Here is an 18,643-nt window from a genome sequence, read left to right as displayed (position 1 = left end):
TTCGGTGGCAAAATTTTTGACCATACTTCTCAATGGCTCAACAGTTGCGTGTTTTGTCCCCTAAAGCATATCAAAAATCTTGCAAATTAAAAAATACGGATTTTGGGACGGGTCCGGTGGTGTAGTGGCTAGCGTGGTAGTCTCTCACCCCAGTATGGCCTGGGTTCAATCCCAGACGGACCCGGTGGCATTTTTCGAGACGAAATTAGCCTGACCACGCCTTCTATTGGATGGGGAAGTAAAACGTCGGTCCATTTGCGTAAAAGAGGTTTTGGGTGACTCACCACACATAACCTTCGGACGCCTAGAAATGAGCAGAAACTTGCAACAGAGACCACAAAAGACCGGGGGGTCGTTAAAGTGGATTGCTTTGCTTTTTTTGGATTTTGGGAACAATATCAACAATATCTACAACTTTACCGAAGACACTTAATTCATCAGAAAATCCATTTAAAAATTACAAATTTTCGAATATTTACGCACCATTTTTGTATGGGCAGCTGCCAAAATTGTATGGAAACTTGTATGGGTGAACCAATGACACAAAATAGCTTCTTTGGTCAAAGTTTAAGCCAAATAAATCAATACAATTAAAATCCATTTCCGGGTTTGGTAGAGATCTGCTTATCTGCCCGCAGAATTGAGCCAAAGTTTTTAATATCGATTTTTGATCATATAAAATCATTTCATATGAATGATAATTTATCATAAAAACCCAAGATATAACCAAAATTCGATACTTTTGTGGTTTATGATAGGCCACATTAAAAACATAGGTACAATTAATATAACATATTCCCGATTTTGTTAGTCGACCTCTGATTACGATAAGTTGAATTCTCAAAATACGAATTAAATTTCGAAATATTTTGATATGATGTAAATTATGGAAAAAAAACCTTAAAAATTGCCAAACAAAATTTCGAAAGTTGTTTTAATATGCAAAATCAAATTTTCAATCGAAAAGTACTTTATTCATTTTATGATATAGTGCAACATTTTCAAGTGCACAGCAACGAAGGAAGTTGTTGTCTTCTTATTCCAAAATTGTCAAACTTACGGACTCAATCCTGCAACAATGTGATTGTAAAAAAAGTCAAACTTTGTTGTAAATTACTTGTGAGCAGATGAATAAAACTCTATTTCAACAGTACCCGTAGTTTTGAAGATACTAAAATGTCTGTAACAAAACTATGGGCGCAAAAGCTCTGGTTGATGTCCACCGTTCATGTTTTGACTAAGGTTAATTTGACAGATTGTCACTGACTTTGATTTTTTAATTTACTTTAAAATTTTCTAGTAATAATTCAGAGTTTATTCGATGATATTTTTAAAATATACCATCTGAAAATGATCATGTACACAGTAAAAAAATGTGTAAATTTGGAAGGTTGAGTATTACCTCTTTTATGATGTTATTTAACTTCAATTTAGACTGAAAAAGTAGCATTACACATTTTCAGAGATAATATTACACATTTTTTCTGACATAAAAAATGTACCTCTTCCCAGTTGTAATATTACCATGATTTTTTCCTGTGTAATATTCAAATGAATTTCAAAGTCATTAGACTATGGACTAAAAGTGAACAGTAGGTTGGCAAAAAATAGGCAGAAGATATTTTATATAATTCATCCTAAATTATAACCTCATTTTTACTTTAAATATTGTTTTAAAAACAAAATAAAAAAAATAACTTGCACTTAATCTTCTCTTTAGAAATTTGATTATGCCATTTTTTTAAATGCAAGGTAATTAGGTATTTGACTTTTAAACGCGTCATTTGAGGCAAAATTCTATAACCAAATCTCCACAGCAAAAGCTCTGCTGCCTCACACTGCTGCGTCAATGACCACCGCGGTCAGAAAAACTCCACAAGTCAAAAGAAAGCCAAAGTGAGTGGAAAAAAAACTCAGAACATAACAAGGCCCATAAAAATTCATTCGTGACGGCGATGTCACAAAACACTTCCTTCCTGATGATGGCGGGGTCGAATTAACCTCCCCTAACCACCCCACCAACACCCACTTTCTCTCTTCGCTCTTGGAGATGATGTTTGCATGCATGACTGTGTGTGTGTGTGTGTTTTCGTGTTTGTTAACAAACCAACTTTTGTTCCCCTGTGGGCAGGTCGTTTTAGCTTTTTTCAGCTAAAAGTCTTTACTTTTTTCCAACAAAAAAAATCATATAACTCAAAACAGAAGATGTGATGTTTAATTCCTATCAAAAATTATTAATGTGATGTTTGAAGGCATCAAACAATTCTTTTGAAATATGATTAAAACGTCGAAAGATTTGCTTTCTGATTACAATCACAGGAACATTGTTTTAACCACGAACCATTTGTGCCAAGAACATAAATAACTCACTTATCCTTATCTGAAAGCTACAACTCAATAGACGCTACCGATCATACACCCTATATCTTTGGGAAAACCCACAAACACACACACATACACATTCATCGTTGGTACACACATTCACGCAACCAAAAAGCAAACACACGCCAGTTAAGTGCAAAATCGTGAAGCTTTGGCCGAAGAACGTCGTCGTCGTTGGTTTCGTTGCGTGCACGTGGTCTTGAAACATTCACGACTCGTCACGACTTGGGAGGTATGTGTATGTGTGTGCAGTTCACGTTAAGAACAAAGAGCTGGAGTGAATCTTCATTGAGAGGCCTTACACTACAGATTACAGTGAATGACACACAAAACTTTTTTTTTTGTGATTTTAACATTATAATTCCAAATTTTAACGATTACCAACAACAACAAAAAGAATTATAATTAAGTATAGCGACGAGGTAAACTTGGATAAAACCAGATGTTTTGCAAAATTGCCTACCAAAATTCGACAGCAACTGTAGCGAGTATTCCCCAAGACACAAGAATCAGTAAGACAAGCCGTTGTTGGAAGAAGTGGCTTGGACTAAATAGTGGTAAAGTGGTAGCACACGAAAGCACACGACTTATTGATTTTGTATGCGCTTGTGCCATCGCCGACCTCGAGAGAACACACACACATCACTTCTTTCCTCAGCCATGCTTCCGGACCGTATCACGTGTCCATCAAACGGGGAAAAGGTGCACAGTGAAAAAAAAACGTGGTAAAATTACATCTAAAAAGGAGTACATCTTTTATGTCAGAAAAAAGCTTTAATTTTACCTCTAATAATGTGTAATTTTACATCTGGCAGACGCTAGGAAAAAATATCTGTAATTCTAAAAAAAAATCAATCCGGCGATAGTTATATCTGGCTTACTAAGTCCGCGCCCCAACCCGCACGGCCAACTCACCGCTGTGAAAACTTGATGATCAAAGCCGATGTACCTTTATGTACCGTATATGCAGTAAATACAGTATACAATGTACGGAACACATAGAGGTACATTGGCTTTGATCAGCGGCGAGTTGGCCGTGCGGGTTGGGGCGCGGACTTAGTAAGCCAGATATAACTATCGCCGGATTGATATTTTTTTAGGATAACAGATATTTTTTCCTAGCGTCTGCCAGATGTAAATTTACACATTATTAGAGGTAAAATTAAAGCTTTTTTCTGACATAAAAGATGTACCCCTTTTTAGATGTAATTTTACCATGTTTTTTTTTACTGTGTGACGGCAGGACGACAGGAACAGGAAATGTGAAGGAAAGAGAGTAGCGGAGCAGCCAGCTAGGCTGCTAGAACATTAAAGAATGTTGAAAATAAATCCTTAAGTTGAGACAATGAATCAGCCCGATCCGTCGAATTTTATAAAAAAAAGTTCTATCGACTAAAAAGTTATATGCTCTTTTTTTTCCTTGGATGGCCCACCTCTTGCCCATACACATTATTTGTAGTATGGAAGGTTTACGAGCAGATATCTTTCGATAATTCTATTCCAGTGCTTGAGAGTATCCTTAAATCTTACTCGACTTCCGTGTATGCCCATCCGTTTCTCTCATTACATCACCTCAAGGCGCTCATACAAATCCTATGTTGAGTCTTTTATGTCACTCGCTGCTGCTTCCTTTTCTCCTATTTAGGGATTTGAGATCATTTGCTATCTCACACACATATGAGCACATAGGGTTAAAACCGCGCCCAGATTCGCGTTACTTTTGATCAAACTTTTTCATATGCGGCCCAAGGTAAATCCCATGCGATTTGTACCGATAATGAAGATGGCCGGCCGTCATAACATGCTCTTCCTCACAGTACAATCGTGGGTACCTACTCCAGTGGTCTTCGTAAAACGAAAGTCTTGCAGTGCCTCTTGAACTCGTTGATGTTGCTGGTGAGCTTAGCTTCGTCGGGGAGTTGATTAAACAGGTTGTATCCTTTATAAAGTAGGGAGTTCTGGGTGCAAGTCTTCTTGCATTGCAGCAGTCTGAGGTCGTCAGCTTGTCTTGTGTTGTACTGATGAATGTCACTTCCGTGTACCACCGTTTCCGTCAAGTATTTTGGGGCCATCCCTTTCCTAATCCTAAACACAAAAACTAAGGTGTTGTATTCGATGCGCTGCCTAACGGACATCCACTGCAGGCACTCTAGCATAAGTTGTCTTGAAGTCAAACGGTCACATTTCAGTATCAGACGCATAACTCGGCTTTGAAGCACTTGCATTCGTTTTAGCTGCGTCCGGGTTGCAAGAAACAAAATTGAGGCACAGTAGTCAAAATGGGGAGCAATCAAAGAGTTGTAGACGTGTATCTTTGCTTCTGAGGTCAGGTATCGGCTGATTCTGCACATAATTCCATACTTGCGAGCTGCTTTCCGTATCGTGTAGTCAATGTGTTCGTTAAAGTTGAGTTTTTCGTCCAGCATTACTCCAAGATATTTGATCGCTTCCACCCGTTCAACTGCCTCGCCATCTACCATAACTGATCTGCTAATGTCATTGAGCCGCCGTGTAGTCACAATCATGCTTTTCGTTTTGCTGACGTTAAGTTGAAGTTTCTTCCACCTCAGCCAATCGACAAATCCTGCTAGTTCCGCATTCATCACGTCAAAACATTCGTCCAAACTATCTCCCACTACGAACAGAACTGTGTCGTCGGCGAACAAGTTCACTTGTGCCTGCCGTAACGCTTGTTTTAGGTCGTTCATGTACAGAATAAACAGCAGCGGTCCTAGTACACTTCCCTGTGGTACTCCAAGATTCACATCCGTAGCGGGCGATGTTGCGCTGTTGTACCTTGTCACTTGTACTCGGCTGCTTAGATAGCTGCTTAACCACCTCAAAGCTGTACCACGTATTCCGCAACGATGCAAAACTGCCTTCAACTTGGATCGGTCAATTGTCTCAAAAGCGCGCTTCAAGTCCACGAATACTGCCAAGATAATTTTTCCTTCTTCCACGTACTGCTTCCACTTCACAAGTAGGAGGTTAAGAGCTGACTCACAAGAATGATGTCTCCGAAAACCAGATTGCTCCTCAACTAGTACTCCCGCTCGATCCACAAACGCCGTCAGCTGCTCTTTCACAATCGTTTCTATGACCTTCTCGTACAGCGGCAACATGTTGATTGGTCTGTGATCTTCCGGACGCGTTGATTTCGGCACCTTTGGAATTGGAATTACCAAAGTTTGTTTCCAATGCTGTGGGAATTCACCTTGGCTCAGAGACCTGTTCACAATATCCAACAACTCTCCTCCTACGACATCCAGAGCATCCAACATCACACGCTTTGTCACGTTGTCGACGCCAGCACAGTCTTTTAGCGATCGAACGGTATCCTTGAGTTTGGCCATGGTGACTTGTTGGAATTCGAACAGCGACTCTTCTGGCTCTTCCTGCACTGCTACTGGAACTACTGTTGGAGGCGGAATCTTCGCATGAATCTCTTCTACGCTGTCCACAAAGAAGTTGTTTAGACGCCTTGCTGTTTCTGCATCGCTGCAGCCGGTTCCAAAGACGATTTCTGCATGCTGCTTTCCTCCGGGCTGAATCAGCGATTTCAAACATCTCCATAGCTTCTTAGAATCTCCATGACAGCTTCTGATTTCTTCCTCAACCGACTGATTTTTCGCCTGTTTCAGACCCCGGACGTAAGCGTTCCTCAACAGCTTGTACTTCTCCAGCGCTGGGACAGATTTTGTACACCTATATTGCCGGTACGCGTTGTCCCGTTCATTTTTCATAGCCCTCAGATGATCAGTGTACCAGTCACTTGTTTCTGTGCGTCTACAGCAGCGAACATCGACTAAACTTTCAACAGCGGACACCAGATTTGTGCTGAAGTTACGCGATGCTTCTCCAATTGTCTCATCTATCCTGCTGTTACTGCTCCTGTTTCTTCGAAGAATTTCTTGCAGCTTGTCCTTGGAGTACCGCTTCCAGCTTACATACGATTCCTCTCGCTCCGGGAGATTGATTGTGTCATTCCCAATCGCGATACTGATTGTCTCATGGTCAGACACTTTCAGTTCTCTTGTTGCCGGGGTCGGTGGTGTAGTGGTAAGCACCTGTTTCTCACCCCAGGAAGCTTAGGTTCAATCCCAGTCGAACACAGTTAGTGTTTCTTGAGATGAGATTGGAGTTGGTACACAAAAAAAAATACTAGACCATACCTGCTTCGGTGGAAACTGGTCGACAGTTGGGATCGCAATCCAAAGGTCGTCAGTTTGAATCCCGGTAGGATAGTAACATGGTGTTAAAAAAGGTGTGGTCGCTCTTTGTGCAACTTTTGTGTACATAAATACATAAATTTTCTCACATTTTTAATGTCTTCTATCTCACTTTGAAGAAAATTGAACGTAAAATCGTACACCTATAAACTTAAATTGTTAAATTGTTTTAGTGTGTGTGTGTTGAACTTGAAGCGCATATTAAAAAAAAAGTATCGACATCACCAACGTGTTCTTAAGAAAACTTAAAACAAGAACCACTGTTAATATCAATGCTTTATTTTGTTATTTCGATAAAGCCAATGTCAATGTTTTCCAATGTTTTTGTCCCTCGGCTCTGGCTGGGGTCGAAGGAAGTTACAAAAATAATTAAAATATTGAAATAACAAGCCATCAACAATTAAAAAAGTGTTTTAAGTTGTATTTTTCACCATTTTAGTTGTTTTGCAATCGATCGTTTTCAAAAAATGTAAGATAAGACGAAACAAAATTTGCGAAAATTAAAAAAAATTAAAGATTTTTGAATAAACTAAAACAATTTAAAACTGAATCAAAACGCAAGAGAATGGATTTTTAATTAATTTAAGCTGATTGCACTTAAATTTCCATTGAAATTTTGAATTGGTGGTGACAAAAACATTTAAAAATATTTGTACCAGCCTAATTCTGGCAGCGATAATTTTATAAAATTTTCTTAATTTGAAATATTGGTATCAAACGAAGCAAAATTTTGTATGCATTTGCTTTTTAAATTTTGTTTTGTAAATTACATAAAAAAATCATAAAATATATGATTTTTTTCGAAAATTCTAAAAATTTCATAATTCGTTAAATGGGTATCAAACGAATTGATATTTTTAATGCTTTTTCCGATTTATTCCAGTATTTTTTACCTAATACTAGAATATTCACAAATTAACGTATTTTGCGAAAACGTTGCTAAAAGATTTTTTTGTAATGTACTATTTTTTTTACAAAGTTCCATACTTTCAAAACACCGCATTTTCCATTATTTTTTTAATTATTATTGAAAAGTGTGGTATTTTGTGAGTTTTGGATTTACAAAAAAATAAACGAAAAAGGTGAACAATCATACAAAATTTCACTTCACTTGATATTCATATTGCAAATATCAAAATCCGAGAGTTAAAAACAGTTGTTTTTTCTGTGTTGTTTTTATTTTAGAAAAAAAACTCTACTAATCTACTACTAAAATTTCGTGAGTATCAACATATTGCAAATTTTTGAATTTTGCGAAATTTTAAATAATACGATATTTGAGTATTTTACAACAAAAAAATAGTAGGTAAAAAAAGTTTTGTTTGAAAATGTAAATTCATGAAAAAATTACATTGTTCGATTCGCAAAAAAAAGTTTTCTCGAACAAATACGATATTTTATTGCAATTTGAGTAAAAACTCCGTTTTTCGATACTCGTGACGGAGGGGCGGTACGAAAAAAAAACGAAGTTGACTTTATAGCTGTCGGCCACCATTGCTAGTACCAACCACTAGTGTCTTCCTTTTTATCTACAAGGACTTCGCCGCCCTGGGCTCCTAAGTGTATGAAAGTATGGCACGGAGCGACAGCGCCGAATACCCATATTTACTAGGGTGGGTACGTTTTTCAAAAAGTTCTCGGATCAAGTTTTAGTATGGTTCTCCTTGTAGGGCATGCCCATAGAGACTTTCATGCCAAATATCAGCTCATTTGGTTGTAAACTGGCTGCGCGCATCAGGGTGAAAGTTTACATGGGCCTAAGGGGAATGGTCTGGAGAACATTTTTCCCGAAGAGAGCATATGGATTCGTTGTCCGTTTTGCAAATATTTCAACCACGTGGTAGCTGCCTGACGTATGGCGTCGCCGTGTACATCAAGCTTTCATAGCATGCTAAGGAAAATGTGATGCTTTTTCATGGAAAACCGTCGATTTCGGAGACATCGGATTGTTTGCCGATGCGCCAGGTCTAGGGACAACGAATCCATATGCTCTCTTCGGGAAAAATGTTCTCCAGACCATTCCCCTTAGGCCTGACCATACCAGAAGTTGGCGCGTGTTTTTTCCCAGACCTGTAGGAGCGTTTGAACAAAAAGTTCCAATTTCCCATAGTAATTCCCATGTAAACTTTCACCCTGATGCGCGCAGCCAGTTTACAACCAAATGAGCTGATATTTGGCATGAAAGTCCCTATGGGCATGCCCTACAAGGGGAACCATACTAAAACTTGATCCGAGAACTTTTTGAAAAACGTACCCACCCTAATATTTACACAAAGAATTTTAGAGCGCCCGCCGCGGGATTCGAACCGGCGACCTCTGGATTGTGAGTCCAGTGCGCGGTCCGATTGATCCACACGGGCGGTACGACCCCTTCCATTTTTGATCATGCGAAAAAAGAGGTGTTTTTCAATAATTTGCAGCCAGAAACGGTGATGAGATAGAAATTTGGTGTCAAAGGGACTTTTATGTAAAATTAGACGCCCAATTTGATGGCGTACTCAGACTTCCGAAAATACGTATTTTTCATCGAAAAAAACACTAAAAAAGTTTTAAAAACTCTCCCATTTTCCGTTGCTCTACTGTAAAAAAAATTGGAACATGTCATTTTATGGGAAATTTAATGTACTTTTCGAATCTACATTGACCCAGAAGGGTATTTTTTTCATTTAGAACAAAATTTTTCATTTTAAAATTTCGTGCTTTTTTCTAACTTTGCAGGGTTATTTTTTAGAGTGTAATAATGTTCTACAAAGTTGTAGAACAGACAATAACAAAAAAATTGATTTATAGACATAAGGGGCTTGCTTATAAACATCACGAGTTATCGCGATTTTACGAAAAAAAGTTTTGAAAAAGTTGGTCGTTATCGATCATGGCCGTTCATGGTCACCCGCGACAGACACGGACGACGAAACAAAATGAAACGCAAAAAGTAACTTTTTCCAAACTTTTTTTCGTAAAATCACGATAACTCGTGAGCAAACCCCTTATGACTATATATCAAAATTTTTGTAATTGTCTGCTCTACAACTTTGTACAACATTATTACACTCTAAAAAATAACCCTGCAAAGTTAGAAAAACACGAAGTTTAAAAATGAAAAAATTTGTTCTAAATGAAAAAATTACCCTTCTGGGTCAATGTAGACTCGAAAAGTACATTAAATTTCCCATAAAATGACATGTTCCAACAAATTTTATAGTTGAGTAACGGAAAATGGGATAATTTTTAAAACTTTTTTAGTGTTTTTTTTTCGATGAAAAATACGTTTTTTCGGAATTCTGAGTACACCATCAAATCGAGCGTCGAATTTTACATAAAAGTCCCTTTGACACCAAATTTCTATCTCATCACCGTTTCAGGCTGCAAATTATTGAAAAACACCTCTTTTTTCGCATGTTCAAAAATGGAAGGGGTCGTACCGCCCCTCCGTCGCGAGATATTAAAAAACGGACCTCGGATTCGTGATCAGGGACAAAGTTTCACGCAAATCGAAGAGGGGTCGGGGCAACTTTTCCCGATTTCGTGTGAGTTGGTAGAGAATTACCCATTAAAAAAAAAGTATCAACATCACCAACGTGTTCTTAAGAAAACTTGAAACAAGAACCACTGTTAATACCAATGCTTTATTTTGTTATTTCGATAAGGCCAATGTCAATGTTTTCCAAAGTTTTTGTCCCTCGGCCCTGGCTGGGGTCAAAGGAGGGGACAAAAATAATTAAAATATTGAAATAACAAGCCATAGTCTCAACAATAAAAAAAGTGTTTAAAGTTGTATTTTTCACTAGTTCAGTTGTTTTGCAATCGATCGTTTTCAAAAAAGATAAGACGAAACAAAATCTGCGAAAATTAAAAAAAAATCTAAAGATTTTTGAATAAACTAAAACAAGCTAAAACTGAATCAAAACGCAAGAGAATGGATTTTTAATTAATTTAAGCTGATTGCACTTAAATTTCCATTGAAATTTTGAATTGGTGGTGACAAAAACATTTAAAAATATTTGTACCAGCCTAATTCTGGCAGCGATAATTTTATAAAATTTTCTTAATTTGAAATATTGGTATCAAACGAAGCAAAATTTTGTATGCATTTGCTTTTTAAATTTTGTTTTGTAAATTACATAAAAAAATCATAAAATATATTATTTTTTTCGAATGTTCTTAAAAATTTCATAATTCGTAGAATGGGTATCAAACGAATCGATATTTTTAATGCTTTTTCCGATTTATTCCCGTTGTTTTTTACCTAATACTAGAATATTCACAAATTAACGTATTTTGCGAAAACGTTGCTAAGAGTTTTTTTTTTGTAATGTACTATTTTTTTTTACAATGTTCCATACTTTAAAAACACCGTATTTTCCATTATTTTTTAAAGTATTATTGAAAAGTGTGGTATTTTGTGAGTTTTGGATAATTTACAAACAAATAATCGAATGAGGTAAACAATCATACAAAATTTCACTTCACTTGATATTCATATTGCAAATATCAAAATCCGAGAGTTAAAAAACAGTTTTTTTTTTTCTGTGAAAGTTTGAGTATTTTGCAAAAAAAAACTCTACTAATCTACTGCAAAAATTTTGCTTCGTATCGTGAGTATCAACATATTGCAAATTTTTAAATTTTGCGAAATTTTAAATATTACGATATTTGAGTAGTTTACAACAAAAAAATAGTAGGTAAAAAAAGTTTTGTTTGAAAATGTAAATTCATAAAAAATATTACATAGTTCGATTCGCAAAAAAAAGTTTTATCGAAAAAATACGATATTTTATAGTAATTTGAGTAAAAAATCCGATGGTAAAATCGCATGCAAAAGCATGCCCATCACCTTCGTCACAATAAACACTTAATATTACACACTGCATGTACAATTTTTGCAAACACAAAAACAAGTGGCAACCGTCGGGATTCAAACCCAGCACCAACAGTAAGGACTGGCGCCTTAACCCACTCGGCCATGAGACCGATGAAAAGCTGTAAGGATAAACGCATAGCTTGACATTTCGGTCACATAGGTTTCCCATACTGATGGGCTACATATTTCAGGGTGTAAAATCACATAAAATTGCATGAAATAATGCAAAATTTATTTTACACCCAGGCCTTTTACACGCTGCTGGATTACTACTTTTTAGCTGTGATACAATTACACAATTTCGTTTTTGATTGCCGTTTTGCAAATTATAAAATTTTAGTTCTTTTTATTTATTATTTAGGTCGTTGCAAATATTTTTCAAAGTTTATGTCGCCCCCCCCCCCTTCAAAATCGGTTCAGAATTCAGAGGGGGGAAAAAAATATTTTTTCAAAAAACTTCAAAATTTTAAAGGAAGTATAAGTCTAACCAACTGAAAACAATTAAAAATGCATTTTTCTGTGTTTAAAATCATATTTAGCATGTCTGGGATCGATCAAAATTATTTTAAATTTTTGTGGAATTCTAATGTACAGCACCACAAAAAGTTTTTTTTTCGGCGAAAAAAAAAATCTCTTCAATACTGGGATATTTTGAAAACTAATGATTGCAAAACAACAGGGCAGGAGTAAAATGCACTTTAAAACACTTTTTTCATTCAAATGTTGAGACCATGGCTTTTTATTTCAATTTTTATATTTTTTTTATTTTTTTGTTCCCTCCCCCCTCGCCACCGACCAGAGTCGAGGGACATAAACTTCAAAAAATATTTGCAACGGCCTTACTATTTTTATATAAAATTAAAGAATTTTCTAAACAAAGCCCTAATGAAGTGAAAAATCAAACAAAAATTCAGAGATTTTTTTTTCACTAGTAGTTAATTAAAGTGTTTGCCATTCTTACAACAGCGTAAAAATGGTTTAGTTTTGGACAAATTATAAGCTCAAATATCCAAGAAAACCAGATGAGAGGGGGGGGGGGGGATTTGGTAAAACATCGTCTCAAGTTTTCTTAAATATGGCTTCATTTCGATTTTTACAACTTTTATGAAAAAAATGCAATCGATATTGAGTGTAATCAGCTGTAAAGAACTTAAAATGCATATCCGTTAGGGTGACAATAACAAAAATCGTTATCAGGGATACTCCCTGGCTTGATTCTAATCACTCGTCAAGGTTAATTCGGATCGTTTTGCAATCTTCGACAAAGTTTTTGTCATAAAATTTCACTTAAGAATCTTACACTTGACAATTATCCGACACATTTAAAGCCACCTTTTGGTGGAATTTTGAAATTTTAGCTTTTCCCCATACATTTCTTCAATCTTCCCACTTCTTCTTCGATTCTTGTCACCCTAATATCCCTGCTTAATAATGATTTTGACATGTTAAAGCTCATTTAAAAATATTTTTAATTTTTTTGAATTTTCGATGTAAACAGCAAAAAAAATAGTTGTGGAATGTTGAAAATTTGGTAGGTTGAATATTACCTCTTTTTTGACTAATCTATATATATATATAAAAAATTTCGACGGTTTTGTTCGAACGCGAATCAATTCAACACGGAACGTCGGATCGAGGTGCTCTTTGTTGCGTTGGGTTCGTATAAGTCCAAGGAAGGTTCTTACGCTAACTAATTAACGCTTTGGCCACTCTGGAACCGATTCCGGAGCATCGGGAAATTGTATGGAGAAAGTTACGTAAAATTATATTTTGATCACAGGAGGCTGAATAGGCAAAAAATCAAAAAAACCTCAACAAACCAAAAAAGGGCAGGACGAAGTTTGCCCGGAAAAGCTTGTATTACCTAAAAAATGTGTAAAAATGTGAACCTGATGAATCTGATGAAAATTCATCATTTATTGATGTAATATTTTTATTATTATTTTTGGCACAAAATCTGTCACCATTTCCTGATGAATATCACCGTAAACTGGGGTGACTTTGATGGCCCGGGGTGACTTTGATAAGTTTTTCAAATGCCCGTCAAATTAATATCTAAACATTTTTGAGAATTTTGAGTATGTAAGCATTAAGGGATGGCTTATTATTGAACATATACCGTAAACCGGGGTGACTTTGATAGGATTTCAATTTATTTTTGGAATATTTTCCAACAGTTAAGGTTTTTCTCAAGATTATAATTTTTAAAACATGTACTGGGGTAGGCCACACAAAGTCCATGCACTATTTTGGAAAAAAAAGTTTGTTTAATAGTGTTTAGAAAAATAGTTACGTTAAAAAATCTTAGTTTTAATTCCGGGGTGACTTTGATAGTCATAGTTTTTCTTGTTAAAATCATATTTAAGATGTTCAAACTTTATGTGTACGTTGAATGTACAATCACTAAAGTAGCTGATATAGTTTTTAAGAAAAAAAATCAATGTTTATATTTAGTTAACTAAGTTTATAAGCTTTTTAACAAAATACATATAAATTTTAGACAAAATTGTTATAAAGTCGAAATTTTGCCTGATTTTTTTTTAAACTAGTTTGTTTATGAAATTATCGATTAATATTGCATTTTATACTGAATTCGAAGCACGAATCACATGTTTTCACATTTTACATGAAATTTGTTCAACTGAAATTGCCTATAAATTTGGAGTTTTTTTTAATTGTGTTTCAAAAACACATATCATTTATTATTTACAAACTTATTAAACCTTCTCCTAGTGAAAAATTGTCCAGAGAATCCGAAAAAACATTCCGTTTCCCGATTCGAAATCGTGATCATTGATGAAATCATGAAACTTTGAGAAGTTTGAAATAATTACCTTCATCAACATTTTCTTAACTATAGTTAACTAACTTTTTAAACTTGTCAATATTTTATGAAAAGTTCTTCTTAAGGTACTTTGAACACTTCTCTACCACGGTCAGAATGTTTCTAAACAATTCCGTACGTATTTTAATTGTACTCTTAATTTTGTGGAAAAATCTCAAACCTATCAAAGTCACCCCGGCTATCAAAGTCACCCCAGTTTACGGTACCATCATTTTTTTTCTGTGTACAGCACGGCAAAAACTTAAACTCGCATTTTCCATTAACTTTTTTGTTGAAACTCTCTTAACGCCGTTGAACAATCCGAAACCTAATGTTATATGATTTGTTTAAAAAGAGGTAATGTATAAAAATAAACTTGTGCCTAAATTGGGAACCTGAGTCGAATTGTCAATTTGATTTTAGTTAACCGCGGTGGATTTTCTTGAAATAATTCGAACTGTCAAAAATCCACCAAAGCATCTACCACTTTGGTCGAAAAGTATCCACCGGTAGATGCTTTGGTGGATTTTTGACAGTTCGAATTATTCCAAGAAAATCCACCGCGGTTAACCAAATCAAATTAACAATGCATGTATTTTATCATGTAAAAACTAATATAACTCCGGCTCTGAAAGATATCACTAGAAACAGTAAATACATCTTTTTCTTTACTTACCCTGCAGTCCTCGCAGTGGTGGATGATCGAGTACGGCTGTCCGCAGTCGTACCGCACCAGCACCTCGGTGAACTCGCAGGTGATCCGGGCGGCGAGGCTGTCCGTCTCCAGCAGGTCACCGAGCATCCGCTCACAGTCTGAACCGCCGCCCAGCACGGCCTCGAGGGCCGCGTTGTGCAGCGCGCTGCCAACAGTACGTTCACAACAATGTCTTAAACGTAACGCTCTCAACTTGGTCTCAATACTTCTTTGTGACGAATTTTTACAAATTTGTGCTGGACTTAACTCTTCATTATCGCCCAAATAGTCAAGGCACTGTTGTTTATCATTTAACCGGTTCTCCATGTTATATTTAGTATTATCAATATTGTTTGCCTTAGGACTACTATTTTTACTATTAGACGTGCTAGCCTTGCATGGCGGTGGACACCGCGGTGGGCCAGGACCTTCGTCTATCCAGGCCACGGGCAGTGTACCGGCTGAACATTGACCCTGGAATGAGTAAGAACAAACAGTAGATGTTAGTGAAAGCATGTTAAGAATATTATTCTAATACGTTTTATTGGAGGGTTTTTGAAAGGATTCACTGACTACGTTCTGCTCCAATTTAAACTCCCATTCCTCAGCGGAAGAAAAACGTGCCAAGCAGACAATCGATTCATAAAACAACCCATCACTTGAGAGCACCCACCCATGCTCCACCCACGCCACCAGTGGCAGAAAACACAGGAATCTCTTATTGATTTCCTCGAGACAAGTGGATCGGACCCTATCTACCATGCCAGCCCGATGAACTCGATAGCGCTGGGGCACGTTGCTTCAAGCTCAAGACTTGTGTAAATCATGTGAATCGCGCGCAGTGCACTACTCTCTGCTCTCCAACCCTCTCTACAGCTGCTCTTGTTCGAACTCTTCGATCGCTTGAGCGACCTCCTTCGGTGGGGATTCTTTAGAAAGACTCAATTCTGTTAAAATCTTTTTTTTTAATTTAAGGTGAAGAATTATACAAATGTTTTAAAGTGAAGCATCCATTGTAAATATATTATTTGTTAAAAAATAAATTTAATGGCAAAGATTTTCCATTTTGCTCATCCCAAGTCCTTGGAATATTGAATCTGGTAAAGATAAAAGACTCGCTGGTGGTGGCCAGACGTATCGGGTGCGGGTCAGTGTGGTAGGACCTGCGATGACGACGACGACGATTGAAAATCCCGAGAAAGAGTTTACTCAGCCACCAGCGATGGGGGTTTGTAGAGACAAAGAGGAAAACTCCCCTCCCCTCACCGCAGAGACCCTCCCCTCGCCAGTTCACACTCTAATTGACCTTCATTTTTACTGTGAAGAAATTTATGTTGAGTGACACTGGCTCTGGTCGTCCCGGGTCCGGGAGGGTGGTGTTTCATTGTTCTGCGGACACAATACAAGGAAAACCCCCTGCCCGGTCCTGATCCCGGAGTAGGAGGAGGTGGAAAAAGTAATAAAGCGCTAACCACATACCACGTACCGCAGTGACCGCGTTGTACAACCAGCATCCCGTCCACCTCCCACAGCCAGACAAACCAGCATGAACCCCGGCGGTGGCGACAACGACGACGATGACAGTGACATGGTGTCCGGGAAGATAACATTTTATCAAATTGATTTTAGAACCTTGTCTCGGGGTAAATTCAAGCTATCGTCATTAGGACCCGGCGAGATCAGCGATGACCGGGGAGCTCAGGGTCCTTTTTGATCTGCTCTCCCGAGGAGGTGAATACTACAAGGAAATACCAAAAAAAAAATGCGAGTTACAATCTTGTGGGACTTGTTCATCACTGCTTTTAGGACCAACTGCAATTTTTGAGGACCGCATTTCTCGCAACGATTCTAAAATTCCAACTTCCCAAATGTTTCCTTCCCGAGAAATGGCAGTCTCCTTCGCCACGTCACCAACGGTACCGATTAATTCCTTCCCCCGCAAGTGAAAGCTCGCTTCCAGTACACGGTAAGAATCTCACCCCCGAAGATTCCGTGAAAAAAAAAGCTGTTCCACCCCCGCAAAACGTTGCCCCAGTGTATTTCCAGCGTGTCATCAGGCCCCGTGTTTGTGACCTGGAAAATGTAGGTTCGGTCGGTTCAAAGTACATAATGACGTAATTGACTTGTTTGCCATTCCCTCCCCCATCAACCACCCTTCTCCTCACCCGTTTCCACTCCACCAATTCAGGCGCAGGTCTTTGTGCTGAATTAAGTGTCTGAATGGACGACGGAATCGCTGGGTGAGTGTGTGTGTGGGCGTTCGTGACGATGACATCGTTTGACGATCGTTTACCATTTTGCAGCCTGTTTCCAGCAGAGACAATCACTATCAACTACACTTATTGCTGGCGCTCGTGTAACTTGAAGCCTCGCGCCCCCTGCCTCTGTCTTGCCTTACCATACACAATTTTGAAAGAAGGAAAAATAAAATTATGAATTTTTTAGATCAACGTTGTTCAAAAAATTATAATAATCAATTATTTAAATCATGCTTTACGATTTCACTTGATTTCTTTTTAGTCGGTCAAGTCGGAGTCACTTTATTTTCAGAAACTGGAGTCAGAGTCGGCTAATTTTGAACAAATTTGTATGGGAGTTATTGATGGAGTTGGAGTCGGTGCCTATGGAGTAAGGTTTTTTAGAGAGCTAAAGTCGGAGTAGGAGTAGCCAGAGTCGGAGTCGAAGTCAGAGTCACTTCATTTTCAAAAGCCGGAGATGCTTCAAAAGCTACCCGACTCCACAGACCTGATTTGTACTACATTTGCAATCGGATGTAATTGGAGAAATTTATAAAATCTCGAATGTTTAATTATACATTTTTAATTAAGTAGGGTACACAGAAAATAATCAATTACCGCAATTGTGAATTGTGTTCATACATTAGAGAACCACGAAGGAATTTATTCATGAGTATGGTGCATTTGCACTTTAAACGTAAACATTTTTCTTCGTGGTTCTCGAATTCATGAACACAATTCACGATATCGAGAATCGACTTTTTTCCATGTAACCTATTGATTTTAAGGTTTTTTTTTATGTCAAAAGCATCCATAACAATCCCAAACATGTTTGGGTTTTTAAGTATGAATTGATCAAATTTATCGTAAAACTTTATAAAATCCATATAATGATGATGATGATGGCCCTCCACTTACCTCTGCCCATGGGATTACATGAAGTTTATTTAGGCTCTTGTTTTTAACCATGCACCAAATCACTTCGGTGCATTTGAACGGCCTCTAGAAGCCTCAAAATGTTCCAAAAAGAATTTGTTTTTTTTTTCTCAAGGCTTTACCAAATTATTGTTGAAATTTATAATTCTAAAACTTGAATGTCTAAACTTATTCAAAATGTGATTATTATTCAAAACTATGAAAAAAATCACTAAGGCCATCCCTAAACCACGTGAACACTTCCCAAGTAACCACAAGCACTAAATTGAAGTATTAATTCAGTACTAAATCAGCACTGGAATGTTTTGAAGTAGTAAATATAAGGCTTTGCAGCATTACAACTGGCATTAAATCACCATTTACGACCTTGAAAATGTGCTTCAAAGCATTTGATGTTTATCAACAACGTAACCCATCGATACGAGAAACATTTCAACCAGGCACGCTTTTATTGACTGTAATCCTTCTCCCGTCATACCG

The 18,643-nt window shown here is 37.2% G+C and overlaps 1 protein-coding gene across 1 annotated transcript in view; it reads right to left on the bottom strand.

The window, feature by feature from the left end:
* Positions 1–18,643, bottom strand: part of LOC120414614 (uncharacterized) — a 145,329-nt gene that overhangs the window by 83,454 nt on the left and 43,232 nt on the right. Inside the window, exon 2 of the mRNA XM_039575837.2 lies at positions 14,973–15,464. Within this exon, the coding sequence (XP_039431771.1) occupies positions 14,973–15,464 (492 nt within the window). The remainder of the gene's footprint in view (positions 1–14,972; positions 15,465–18,643) is intronic.

This window comes from Culex pipiens, chromosome 3 (genome assembly GCF_016801865.2).
Source record: "Culex pipiens pallens isolate TS chromosome 3, TS_CPP_V2, whole genome shotgun sequence".
Classification (NCBI taxonomy): domain Eukaryota; kingdom Metazoa; phylum Arthropoda; class Insecta; order Diptera; family Culicidae; genus Culex; species Culex pipiens.
This window is presented reverse-complemented; position numbering and strand designations above follow the sequence as displayed.